The sequence below is a fragment of the Chiloscyllium punctatum genome, chromosome 10 (genome assembly GCF_047496795.1).
Source record: "Chiloscyllium punctatum isolate Juve2018m chromosome 10, sChiPun1.3, whole genome shotgun sequence".
Lineage (NCBI taxonomy): Eukaryota > Metazoa > Chordata > Chondrichthyes > Orectolobiformes > Hemiscylliidae > Chiloscyllium > Chiloscyllium punctatum.
In genome coordinates this window covers 94,702,449-94,716,563 of record NC_092748.1, presented here as the reverse complement: position 1 = coordinate 94,716,563, position 14,115 = coordinate 94,702,449, and the positions used below count along the sequence as shown (strand labels likewise).

At 41.4% G+C, this 14,115-nt stretch overlaps 2 protein-coding genes across 10 annotated transcripts in view; one reads left to right on the top strand and one right to left on the bottom strand.

Moving 5' to 3' along the window:
* mbd5 (methyl-CpG binding domain protein 5) overlaps positions 1-384 on the bottom strand; it is a 233,658-nt gene extending 233,274 nt beyond the window's left edge. For all 7 annotated transcript variants that reach the window (XR_011961715.1, XM_072579754.1, XM_072579753.1 and 4 more), the window contains exon 1: positions 31-384. The gene's annotated coding sequence lies outside the window, so the exon portion shown is untranslated. The remainder of the gene's footprint in view (positions 1-30) is intronic.
* Positions 385-486: 102 nt separating this feature from the next.
* orc4 (origin recognition complex, subunit 4) overlaps positions 487-14,115 on the top strand; it is a 70,431-nt gene continuing 56,802 nt past the window's right edge. For 2 of the 3 annotated variants that reach the window (XM_072579751.1, XM_072579750.1), the window contains exons 1-3: positions 487-569; positions 1,321-1,465; positions 7,717-7,789. In XM_072579751.1, the coding sequence (XP_072435852.1) occupies positions 7,733-7,789 (57 nt within the window). In that variant the 5' untranslated portion in view covers positions 487-569; positions 1,321-1,465; positions 7,717-7,732. Of the gene's footprint in view, positions 570-1,320; positions 1,466-7,716; positions 7,790-14,115 lie in introns of those variants that run through there. The other variant, XM_072579752.1, reaches the window with a different exon arrangement.

Genomic DNA, 14,115 nt, shown 5'->3' with positions numbered 1-14,115 from the left:
GGAGGCCACAATTGCTTTGCAATCACTTACCTTCAACACTCTCCACTCCAAAGCTTTCGCTTCAGAAAAACTCAAAAACAAAGGGTAATAAAGGGCTGAAATGGCACTTAAAAGGCTGCTGGCCAGGCCCGGGAGGTCGGCTGGTTGTTAAGGGAGGTATCCAGGAAGTTTTTCAGACGCTCGGGATGTATCCGGTTGGGAATGTAGACTCATAATAACAAAAAAGAGAAACGGCCGGTTTATTTCTGGAGACTTTGCGGAGGCTTTACTCGGAAACACAGAAGGTAGGAGAGAGAGAAAGCCACGGAGAGAGAGACAGAGAGGGAGAGGGGCAAGAGAGAACGAGAGGAAAAAAAAACCTGCAGCTGAAAATACCCGGCACACTGCGCATGTCCCAAGACTGAGATTACCCAGGATGCTCCGGGCGGGGGAATGGGGCGGAGCCGGTCGAGTGACGTATGAGGTGGGAGGTCATGAAAGGTCAGAGAGCAGAGGGTGGTGGGTGGGACTATATAAAAGGCGCGTCGCGGTTACCTGAGTAATTGTTGGAGCGAGTGGGTCCTGCTCAGGTAAGTGTTGTCACCGTGCTGGCCTTTAAACGTGGACCGTTTACTATTTCATATGCAAAGTTATTTATATTTTTTATATATCCCGCTCAGTTCCGAGCTCTTAGTCCATATCTTTGAGTCACCTGCTGTTTTCGAGCCTCCATCATCAGTCGCCTGCTGTGTGTTCTTAACCTTTTTTTTTCCGAAAAGAAATACATTTTTCTCTCAAAACGTCTGTGATCTTATTCAGTTTTTTTTTGTTTAAGAAGCCGGGAGATAGCAATTTGTTCCATCGCAAGGCTTTCTACAATTATTACAACATCCCCCCCCCCCCCCCCCCTCCTCGACCGAGACATGTTCAATTTTCTGTTCACGTTCCGGGTTCGGGTTTGGGTTTGGTTTTGGTTTTATTTTAGTCGGGGGTGATGGTGGAGGTTTTGGATTAGTGGCGCTGGAAGAGCGCAGCAGTTTAGGCAGCAGGGCTGGGAAGAAGCAGTGGTGGTGGGAGAAGGCTGATCAAGGAGCCGGGCTTGAAGCTTAGACAATGTAATTCTGCCCCTTTCTTTACGGGGGCTCGCTGAACGACTCCATCACTTTGTGTTGTGGGCGTGCGTGTGTCAGAATTAACGCTGGCATTTGTTCCACCAGGTAGAGGTTATGTCTGATGCGAAGTATTCGCGCTTTAAGGTTTCGTTTTCTGATCGCACGGTTTGTTACTGTCGGGCTCGCGATTTGTGGCGGTGGATCAAGTGCCTTGTATTCGACGTTGCAGGTTTCCTGGGCGGATTTTCGTCAGCGAGCTTGCCTCATTTGGGCTCTTTTCGGCGAAGGTATCGCCGATTTTTGCTGAATTCCGAAGACTGATATTACTGAGGGTAGCTCGTGGCAGGGACGATTCTGCTTGCCGAATCTGCAAGGTAAATCCATCATTGTAAATAAGGCCCTTTTTATTTTCTCGACTTTAAATCAAATGCCGTTTTGAAGTGTGCAACAGAATTGAAGTGTTCTCTTGTAATTCGGTCGTCGAGTTCCAATCCGACCCCCGAGTGAAGTCTACACAAAGCAAGCTACGTGATGAATGATGTGGTATAAAACGGTTTAATTTCCAAATCGTCTCAAGGTATAATCTATTCGTGGAGGTATTGTAATCTGTTCAGTTCAGTAACGCGCCGCATATAGATTGGAGTCGAGAGTGTGGTGCTGGAAAAGTACAGCAGGCCAGGCAGCAACCGAGAAGGAGAGTCGACCTGTCGGGCGTACTCCCTTTGTCAGGAGTGAGATGGGAGTCATCCAAGTCGAGATTTAAGACTACGGTAGAAAATTTTCATACCTGAAACCCAGATAAGCTGGGGTTGATTCTGAGCAGACTTTAGGAGAAAGTGAGGACTGGAGATCAGAGCTGATCATTCCTGAAGAAGGGCTCATGCCTGAAACGTTGATTCTCCTGCTCCTTGGATGCTGCCTGACCTGCTGTGCTTTTCCAGCAACACTTTCAGCTCTGGGCAGGCTTTGTCTGTCAGATTTCAGATAGAAGGGTTTCATGCACGCTAGAAGGATTGCAGCCAGTGTGGTTAGGAGAGGAGTCGGTGTTTCTATTGACTACCAGACAGAAGGTAGCCTCTGATCAATGAGGCACATCCTGTCGCAATATTAGGAATCTAGAGGATTCATCCTGGCACAGACCAAAAACTGCTGGCCTGAGTCATGCTGCTGGTTTTCTGTTCTGGGTTTCTTTGGAAACTGAGAAGCATCATCTGATAGTTATTCCATGTACACATTGGTGAAATGGAGAGAAGTGGACTGAATGGAAAATGTGTTATGTTGAACTGGTTCCTGTAAAAACTGCAGAATGGAGGTAATGAAATATAACAATGGCTTGGCATTTTAGATTAGATTAGCTTCCCTACAATATGGAAACAGGCCCTCTGCCCAGCAAGTCCACACCGACCTCTGAAGAGCAACCCACCCAGACGCATTCCCCTACATTTACCCCTGACTAATGGGCAATTTAACATGGCCAATTCACCTAACCTGCACATCTTTGGACTGAAGCACCCGGAGGAAACCCACGCAGACATGGGGAGAATGTGCAAACTCTACACAGACAGTTGCCCGAGGTGGGAATTGAACCCAGGTCCCTGGTGCTGTAAGGCAGCAATGCTAACCACTGAGCCATCATGCCAACCCTTGTCATGTTAGGTTGTTTTTTCCTGCAGTTTAGACTGTTGTTTATTATTTAATTGCTTTTATTTTATGTTACTGTTGTCATGGAATTGATTTCATTGTTGTCTGTGATCAGTATTTTTATTAAATTGGTGCCTTAAGTGATTTTTCTCTCTCATTTGAATATATTCGGCTATATTTGTGAATTTTTAACTTGAAAGTTATTTATTATTGCATAATTGATTTTGTCACGTGCTGCGATTCAGTGAAAAGTATTGTTTTGTGTACTATCCAGACAAATCATACCTAGCATAAGTACGTCAGGGTAATAGCACAACGTAATGTTATAGCTGCAAAGAAGGGATAACTTTTAATGGGGTCCATTCAAAAGTCTAACAGCAGTTTGGAAGCTGTTCTTGAATCTGGTATGTTTTTTCAAACACTTGTATCTTCTGCTCAATGGAAGAGAGTATAAGGGGTGGAAAGGGTCTTTGATTATGATGGTCGCTTTCCTGAGGCAATGGAAGGAAGGCTGGTTTGTGGTGGAAAGGGTTACATATACACATCTGCAGTCTTGGGTAGAGTAGTTGCCATGCCAAGCTGTGATGCATTTGGATAGGAGGCTTCCCATAGTGCATCCATTTAAAAAAAAAAGTAAGAGTCGTTGTGGACATGTGGAATTTTCCTTCGCCTTTTGAGAAAGTAGAAGTGTCGGTGTGCTTTGTTGACTGGAGCATCAACATGGATGGGCCAGGATAGATTGTTGGTGATATTTACTCCTGAGAACTTGAAGCTCTGAAAGCAATCTCCTACTCCGCACCATTGATGCAGACATGGGTGTTTCTTCCATTCCACTTCCTGATGTTTGAGGACTAGCTCCTTCATTTTTGCTGACACTGAAAACAGCATTGTTGTCTTTATACAATGCTACTGAGCGCTCTATCATCTTCTGATCCTCTATCTCACCATTGTTTTCAAATTCGACCCACTACAGTAGTGTCATCAGAAAATTTTCAAATGCAGTTAGAGCTGAATTGGCCACATAGTTATGAGTGTACAAAGAGTACAGTAAGGGGCTGGGTGCACAGCCTTACAGGACACTGGTGTCATGGTTTATTGTGGAGAAAGTGTTATCTATCCTTTACAGTTTGCAATCTGTGGGTCAGGAAGTCGAGAAACTGGTTGCAGAGATGGTAAGCAGAGTTCTCGGTCACTGTATGGAGATGTGTTTGGCTGGAATGATGTTGAAGGGAGAGCTAAAATTAACAAATAGGAGTCTGGAATAGGTATCCTTTATTGTCCAGATGTTCCAGGGATGTGTGTAAGATCCAGGAGATGTTACAACGTTAGGTGAATTGTAGTGGATCAAGGCAATTTGGGAGATTGGAGTTGATATGCACCATCCATAGTCTCTTGAGGCACTTCACAATGGATGTCAGAGCCACTGGGTGGTAGTTATGAAGGCACGTTGCTTAATTTTTTTTTCTCTTTCGGCAGTGGGATGATTGTGGTCTTCATGAAGCAGTTGGGAACCTCTGGTCAGAAGAAGGAGAGATTAAATATGTCTGCAAATACTCCCACCTGCTGGACCACACAGGATCGGAGTGTATGGCTGGGGATTTCATTTGGGCCAGTCTCTTTCTGTGGGTTCCCTCTCAGAAGGCCGAACTGCCGTCTACAGTAATGACTGTGGGTAAAGGTGCACCCGAGGCTTTGGGGAAGGTGAAATTGTTTCACTGACCCTCTGTTCAAAAGTAGAATGCATCAAATTCAACGGTGCAGGATGCATTATCAGCAACTGTACTCTTCTTCACTTTGTAGCCTGCTTATATCATGTAAGCCTTGCCACAAACAGTGTGTGTTGTGTGGTTAGTCTGGTGTTGTCTCTTGGAGCCTTTGCCTATGCAAAGGTCGTAGCTAGATTTCCTGTATCCGTCAGGGTCACCTCAATGGCACAGAGTCCTTTTTCGAATTTGCTGAAGTCTGTGATGGTATGGGATGCTCATTTAGGTTTCCTGCTGAGTTCTTGAATGTGGACCAGTCCACCAACTTCAAGTGTTCAGAGGAGCTTGTCCATTACCTCAGACTATTAGGCTCTTTTCCCAAGGTTTTATATGTGAGATGCAATTCGCACACACCAACTTCTTCTGCAACAGTTAAAGTTTATTAAAGCTTGTACAAGCTAGGTGACCCCTTTGGCCCTCTTTGCAGGTGTACGAAGTAGAGTCAAAGAAGACCCAAACAAAGAAAACACATCCCCTTTATACAGGTCAGTTGGTAATGCTCACAGATACTCTTGCCACTCCCTCACAGCCACATGCCACTCAAGACAATCCCCAACCACTCCTTCACAGTTGCATGTTACCCTAGATACAGTGGTACGATGAAGTCATCCCTGGAGGGAATGTAAATGCCTAATCCTGGGGAATCATTATGCAGACTATTTCCTGACTCTGAGTCCCTAACACAATCAGATGTGACATACCTACCTTCGGGGGATGGTTATGAAAGCATTTCTGAATTGTAGGGACTGAATGATGGTTTAATTTGATAATGGTAGGGGAGCAGTAACAAATGCCTATCTAAATGAAGTGGGAGTTATCCGCATTCCTGCATGAATGTTGTTCCCACCTACTTCCAGGATGTTCAGTTCGTGCAGTTTCACCCTTCAGTATTACATTAATGTCCAGAGAGAGATTCCCATTTAATCTTGTAACATTGCAAGACCAGCAACGTACAACTTTCTATACTAGCTCCTCCTGTTTCAGTTACTGCTATTCAGCCAGGAGAAGGAGACCTTAGTTCTAATTTCCCAAAATGTGGGCAGGGGGTAGAGCTGTCGGCAACTTTGGTTGTGTAGCAATGGTCGAAATTATTTGGGCCTCTGGAACAGGAGACGTGTTGGTATCGTCGTAGCATGCTCTTTTTTTTAAGTTGGCATGGTAGATGTCACGTTGCGATGAACAAGGTCTGTGAGTATTCTGCCTCAAGGCTATTTGTAACGGTGTGTATTTCATTACTTCTGCTATCCTGACAGCAGGTTACATTGCACCCCATGCCAAAGTGAACTTGAACGCAGGTAAGATGGATGGCCCTTTACTGCTAGACGTTCTAGGTCTGGGGAGCAGTAACTCACGAAGGTCATCATGTCGGGGCACAGGTGTTGATCACCAATCTGATCTCTCCATCCCTTGCCTTGCCCAAGGGCATCGAATGGTCCATCTGATAAATTCAGAAACCCTCTGGTTGTAAAGCACAGTCATGTGATGCAGAACTAAACCATGTCTCTATGAAACAGAGCATCCAGGAATCTCTCAATTCTTTGTTATATGAATCTAGCTTTAAGTTCATCCAGCTTGATTTCAATGGCTTGGACATTTTAAAGGGGTATGTTAGGCATGGAGGAGCTTGAAAGTACGTTGTTTTAGTCTTACACATAGGCCAGCGTGTTTCCCATGTTTCCAGGATAAGTGGCTGCTCATGGCCAGGCCTGGGAGTTGGTTTGGATAGACTGGTGTATGGTGGGTTCCTGGACACTGGTTGCAGCCACAGGTGCTCCAGAGGGTCTTGTTCTTGAGTCTGGTCGAGCCACGATATCTAGTCTCCATGGTCAGGTGGGACCCCAATTGCCTCAAGTCTGAAGTGCAACATCTCTTACCAACACACACTGTAGCATTTTTATTATCTTTATCCAATCTAACATTATTTCAGAGTGAGACTTGAAATTGCTGGGCTGAATAGAGTCTTGAAACAGCAAAGAATTTTCAGTGATCTTTGAGGTTTCATATAATTGAATTACCAGGAGGTCAGCTCTCCAGTGAACCTGCCGTTGAAACAAGTGGAGGGGGAAAACATTCTTCACCTTTTAAAGGATAGCTGTATCTTATCTTGCCTACTTAGTTGTCTTGAGGTTGGTTGGGCAGCTTTTCAGATGATGTTTCAGATCTTATCTTTTTTTTAAATCTCCAGAAAGCTTCTGTTTTTATTTAAACTGGCAACATACATGGCTGCCTTACCCATGTGATTTGTTGTAAATCCACTGTTGTTTTCAAAAAAGGTCTTATTTTTAGGCGAATATGCATTTTATATTTTGGCTTCTCATACTAAGTGTTTGTTGCAGTCAAGGTGTTTGGATTATGTTGGCTCCTGACCCCAATGATAGGTCTTCGAGATCCATTTCATATTGTCCGAATATCCATAGAATTTGAATGTCTCTGCCGATGGTTAAACAGACCAGTTGCTGGAGCGTTCTAGACTAGTGTTTTGGCAATACAAAAGGATATGTGAATTTCACTACTTTGATCATCTGTATTGAATTAGATATTGACTTGTGGTTTTTGGTTGTGTGGACCTAATGTTGACCAAGTCACGTGATAGGCTCCCAGCCATCTCTCAAAGCTTCTGTCCATTTTGTTTTAAGTATAGTTTTCAAATTTTTATAATATCTTCATCCCTGTACAGGACATTTACATAAGGTATGAAATCTTGTGGTGCAATTGGTCACTTGAAATTCAATTCTGTTGAAAAGGTATCAGTCTCCATGGAAATTATAAGAACAATCCATTTTCTCTCTGGATGATTTTATACTTTCGTAAAGTTGACTGAGCAGTGTGAAAGCAGGTGAACATTGAATGTCATATCTTCTTCAATATTGAGTTTCATTGTCTTGACAATGTGAATGCTGTCTGGCAACCAGCTTGCCATATCACACCATGTTTTTTAAAAAAAGATGTCAGGAAGCAAACTTTCTTAACTAACCAAACACTCATTATATCTTTGTAGCTTTCAGCCAGAAAAATACATTTCAGTTATAAAAATGGTTTGAAAATATGTATAAATTTTAATTTTTTGGTTTGAAGTGTTTAACTCCAATGTCAACAAAAATTCATTTTCATAAAGTAAACTTGTTGATTTAAAAATTAATTATAATCAGATAAATGTCTTCACTATGTAGTGACATTTGGAAAAAGAACATGCTTAATATTCTAAGTTCTTTTCATTACAGTTTATGAATAATCAACATGAATAAAAGAAAATGTAAAAGCAATAGCCTCTCTCTGGGTGAATGTATTGCCAAGGTTTGTATTTACGTTTTTAAATGATCGCTAATTTTGTATTTATGTCTGTCTTCAAAATTGCAGGGTTTTTTATGCCCTTGTTTTATTAAGTCATTTAAACATTATTCCTCAGAAATCCTTGTAACAAGTTCATTGGAAACCTATTATATTATGTAATGATAAATTGCACTGCAAGAGAACGTTGGAAAAAAGAATTTTCATTTAGATTCCATCTTTCATGTGCTTTGTGGTAATTGTTTCGAGGCAAATGTGGCAGCCAGTTCTCAGAATATGGGTTGTTTTGGTTGGTGGATAAATATTGACCAAGACTCTTGGAGATTCATGTGGCTTTTAGTCACATAGATGGTATTTATGCAGCACTTCCAGAATTTGTTTTTTGCATTGTTTTCTTTGATTGTTTTGAAGGAAACTAATCCAGGTAACCATCTCATTACTGCAGTGCCTAGGAAAAAAGGTTAAAATCCAACGATGGTTGTTTCCCAGTTTGAAGTCCAAAATGTTTATGCGGGATGTATTTTCTTCATCTTGAGCAATGGATGATTGGCACTTTCTTCCTGTAGCCAAACAGCTTTCAACAACCGATGCTAAACAGGAAATGGCAAGATAAAATCACAAGGACAGAAGTAAGAAAAAAAATTCAGGTCATACCGTATCTGTGGAGAGAGCCAGTCAATGATAAAGGGCAGTAACCGTTCATCAGAATGAGTGTCATTTGTGTTGGTATGATTTGGCATCATGGGTTGGTGGTGCTATAGAGAGGGATGTGCAAGATAATTTTCTACCGTGAATGTAGAGAATAGTTGTTGTATATGTAATAGGCAGAATGCATTTCGGATAAAAGGCTGAAGAAGTTACTTGAAACTGTGAGAATATTTTGAACCTGGAAGCTTGGAAGTACTCCAACAAAAGCAGATTATTGTATTAAGGGTGTTTTTGGAATCTGTAAAGGAATGTTTTAGATCAATGGGATTATACTTCTAATATGTGTTTCAATATTTTTGTATTGTGTGTAAATAGTTTGGTCTGTTCTATTTTATCTTAAAGTTTATCAAGCAAGAGAAATTTTTTACACCAAGTCTGCAACACAGCATTCCTTGTGTTTCAGTGAGAAACAGAATAAAGTATCAAACCAGATCTCAGTCTGCGATCTGACTTGTTTGTAATAACATTGACTGCAATTATAACAGAGCAGATTTGAAGTTCCATTCCAAAAGGAATATGAAAGATTTTTCTGACTTCAAGTTTGCATTTATCATCTTTACATACAATGTGATTAGAGACGAGTCGTATATGTTCAATGCATGAACTTTTAAGCTTGCAAATGGTTACAATGAACAAAGAAAATTTACTGCACAGGAACAGACCCTTCAGTCCTCCCAAACCTGCACTGATCTAGATCCTCTACCTAAACCTACCACCTATTTCTAAAGACCTGTATCACTTTTGCTCCCTGCCCATTTATGTATCTGTCTAGATATATTGTAAATGATGTTATCATTACCATCTCTGCTGGCAACGCGTGCCAGGCCCCTACCACCCTCTGCGTAAAGAACTTTACACGCATATCTCCTCTAAACCTTTCCCCTCTCACTTTGAACTCGTGACCCCTTGTAATTGAGTTCCGCACTCTTTGTGGGGGGAGAGCTTCTTGCTATCCACCCTGTCTGTACCTCATGACTTTGTAGACCTCAATCAGGTCCTCCATCTTTCTGATGAAAATAATCCTAATCTATTCAACCTCTCTTCTTGGCTAGCGCCCTCCATACCAGGCAACATCCTGGTGAACATCCTCTGTCCCCTCTCTAAAGCATCCACATCCTTTTGGTAATGAGGTGACCAGAACTGTAAGTAGTATTCCAAACGCTGCCAAACCAAATTCCTATACAGCTGAAACATGACTTGCAAACTCTTGTCCTCAACACCCCATCCAATGAAGGAAAGCATGCCATTTGCCTCCTTGACCACTTTACTGACCTGCATTGCCACTTTCAGGGAACAATGGATCTGAACACCCAGATTTCTCTGTACGTCAATTTTCCCAGGACTTTTCCATTTAATGTATAGTTTGCTCTTAAATTGGATTGTTAAAACCAAATAGTGTATTAATTAAAGTTTAAGGGGTATCCATCAAAACCAAAATCACATTAGGCGCAATTATGTCAGAGTGGCTGACTTTTAGTTCAAAGAGCTCCCCTCTTCTCATCCTGCCTCCAAATTACTGAAACAAAATGATTCCAGATTAAGGTACGATCTGGAAGCAACGGTCAAAGCAGCATTGTGAATATTTTTTTGGAACAAGCATGATTGTCAGCATAGAATTAAGTTTTAATCATGCTATTTCGTGTCAAGCACTGCACTCAGCAATTCCCCTCTCTCCCACTACTCGAAAAACCTTTTTGTTGCCCTTTCCCCTACTGCCACAATTCAGCTAAACAGCCTTCCTTCCCCATCCAACTACCTCAAATCTGACCTAACCTCGTGCCGTTCCAATAACTCGCACAGGCTAGGTGACTTGGGTCTGCTCTGACCTTTTGTTAGTGGCTCCCATTAAATTGTATTTCTGAAGGGCAAATTGTGTTTGGAGTTTTCTGAAGAACTGACAAATAGTTGATGATAGTAATGCTGTTGACACGGTGTCTATGGACTTCCACAGTGCCACTATAACATACATGTGAGAACAGGTTTAGTCTATGGAATAAAAGAGACAATTGTAATGTGGATGCTAAATTGTCTAAGCGACAGCAATCAGAGATAATAGATTTTAAAATTGACAAAAGAACTTCAGTTAAAGAAATCAGGAGTGAATTTTCTTCAGTGTATAGCTGAGATCTGGTATGGAAGACCCAAAGGGGAGTAGAAATTGATTTTGCTTGGAATGTTTCTAAAGGTGATTGGACGTGAACTTGAAGACAACAAGCTTGCCGAAAAGCTGAAGAATGCGGTGAATTTGGACAGTTTCTTGAACAGCCAGCATAGACTCCAAGTTCTCTGATTCTAATTAACTTCAATACCAACAGGAACAGGGTTTACCCTGCTCTGGCTGTGCTGTAATCAGTGCATGGAAGGAACAGTTCCTGCATCACATTTGTCAAGTCACCAGCAGATACATTAGACATGGGAAAAACATGTTCCAGACTATCAGTTCATTGACAGACTGCTGATCACTCTGCAACTTTGATAGCTGCATGAGGTATATATAGTACCACTTTTAAATATGGCATTCGCTGTGACCAGGACACCATTATTTGAGTTTGTGGCAAATGTAAGCTACATTTGTAAATAGCTACAAAATATAAAAGTTGCACCACTGCCTGTTATACCTTTAGTTTACTGACTACGTAAGCCATTACAATATAGAATAAAAGGCTTCATTTTTTTAAAATGAGTGGCAGAATGCTTAGACGATAAACCAGAAGACGCAGGAGCAGAAGGAAGCCATTTGGCCCATCAAATGCATCACCATTTTAATGAGATCACTGCTGATGTGACATTCCACTTTTCTGCATTATCCCCATAACCTTGATCCCTTCTACTGATTGGAAATATGTCTATACCTGTCTTGAATACACTTAATCCAGTCTTAAACGTCTCTAGTAAATTACCCTCAGGAAATTCCACCTCACTTCTGTCCTAACTGGGTGTCCCCTTACACCATTTGCTCTGAGTACTCATAATTGAATAGGATCTCCAAATCCCTCTGTGTGGTAGCTGTCTGTATTTCAAAAATATTCAGCTCCTTTGCTTGCCAAAATGCATAACCTCACATTTTCACATATTATTTTCTGTGTACCAAATAATTGCCATGTTTCTCTTATCTATAACCATTTGTAGACTCTTTGCCTCATCCTCGCTACTTGACTTGGGATCTATTTTTGTTGTCCACGAACTTGGCAATAGTATACTTGCTTCTGAGCAATTAATATGTATTACAAATTGTGACTCCTGTACTGATCCCTGTGGCTCTGCACCAGTTACAGGTTGCCGTCCGGGAAAGTTATGATTTTTGTAATATTGGCATATGAGAGTATTTACTTATCCTGAGGGTTTTTTTTTGAAGTAACTGGGTCAGACATTATTTCCAGAACACTCTGTGCCAGAGTGCAGGGAATACCTGGAGAGCCAGTGGAAGGTTAGTTGGTTGTGTGGGTTGTGTGTTTGGTCGGTAGGTTCATGTGGTGCTGGTTTACATTGAAGGCCATAAGCTTGTATTTGGTTCAGGATAACCCAGGGTTGATTTTTAACTTAAAGCCAGAGATTTCAAGTTTTTGATTAATTTGGAGGAGAGCTGATCAGATCAGACACCACTTTTGGCAACGGTTTTCTATATCTAATAACATTTTTTGATTTTCACTTTTATTTTTATTTGACAATTTTTTTTTGTTCTGTTACAGAACCTTCATTTCAATGAATGACCATGGGAGGTACTAGCTAATATTTTAAAGAAAAATCTACCAGTAATATCATAGGTTGGGACCACAAGCAATGAATTATCAAAACTTTGCAGACATAGCAGCACAAAATGTTAGATTTCTATACCAAATGGTTGGTGCAGTTGGGATATAATTGGTCAAGTGAAATTTGTTTGGTTAATAGCAATGGTCTATGCCTCCCCCTTGCAAATTGATATCTGTTCTTCAACTGAAGCTGTTAGCTTTTTTGCAACTCCCTCTTAGCTGCTTATCTTCCTCATCTGTGATATTGGCATTCCATATTTTAATCATCCTGTATGAATATTCCTTCCTCTCTCTCATTTTTATCGTCATTACCCTGATTCAGTGCTTCATTTGGAGCAATATTTGTCTGTCAGAATCTTAGTGTTTACTTTTCAACATCCCTCCATTTTGTTGGAAGACATCATGATTGTGAATTTGCATTCTTAAAGATCTCTTTGCTTTACCATTGAAATGTTTATATTTATGCTATTGCTTGTACAAAGTCTACATCAGTTCATAATACTTGGCAGTGAATTGCATCTGCCATCTACCTGCTACTCTGCTCAATTAGAACATAGAACAATACAGCACAGTACACACCCTTTTTTTGCCCACGGTGTTGTGCCGACCTTTTATCCTACGAAGATCAGACTAACTTACACACCCTTGGAAGAAAGTACAACTATGTCTCTACTGTTTCTGACTCTACTATCACTGCTAGCAGTGCATTCCACACACCCAATACTGTATAAAGAACTGACCTCTGGTATCCCACCTAAACCTTTCTCCAGTCACCTTTTAAAGTTATGCCCCCTCCTGACAGCCGTTTCCACCCTGAGAATGTCTGTGGCTACCTGCCCTCTCTATGCCTCTCATCATCTTGTACAGTTCTATCAAGTCAGCTCCTATCCTTCACTCCAATGAGAAAAGCCTTAGCTCACTCTATTGTCCATTTTTTCTCCTCCTCAGTTGAAGCAAAACGCTCAGACCCTATAGTTTTTATCTTTATTCTGGGCCCTGGAAGGAGAGAGAACAATCGCCCATGTGCACAGAGATGAGTTATCTGACTTCTCTGGAACAGCAGTTTCTCAATGAATTATATAGTCATTTTACAGGGAAGGAGGAGCATCCAGATAAGGCAACACATATGTTGATTGGGTGACAGTTACAATCAGCAAGTGTCAGTAGTAAGGTTTTTCAGCAATCTGCTGTTTTACAATGAATAACTGGCTTCTCATAATGAATACTTTTCATCTTGTTAACTGATGTTACATGCTGAATGCTACTTCATCTTGTTAAATGGCTTGACATAATGACTGCTTTTCAACCATGTTAACCCTTTACCCTTGTCTTCAGCATCACATTGTTAACTGTAAGTTCTTATCTGATCAGATAAGAGTCATGCTCAGCTGAGCCTCTTGTTTCACAAACCTCAGACCTTAACTCTTTCCCTACCTGCTTATACCCTATACGCATTCTCAACTCCAACTTTCTTCACAAGACATTCACTCCAGTCCAGGCAGCATCCTGGTAAATCTCCTCTGCACCTTCTCTAAAGCTTCCACATCCTTCCTATAATGAGGCGACCAGAACTGAACACTATTCCAAATGTGGTCTAATCAGGGCTCGATAGTGCTGCAGTGTAACCTCATGGCTCTTAAACTCCGTATCCTGCTAATGAAAACGAACATACCATACGCCACCTTAACAATCCTATCAACATGTGTGGCAATTGTCTATTACTTAGAGTTTTTTTTCCCCCCCTGGAGTATCGGAGGCTGAGGGGTGACTTTTTTTATAGAGGCTTTCAAAATATATGGGGTAGTGATAGGGTAACTTATCAAGGTTGTCTTCCTCAGGTGGCGGAGTCCAAAACTAGAGCATGGATTTCAG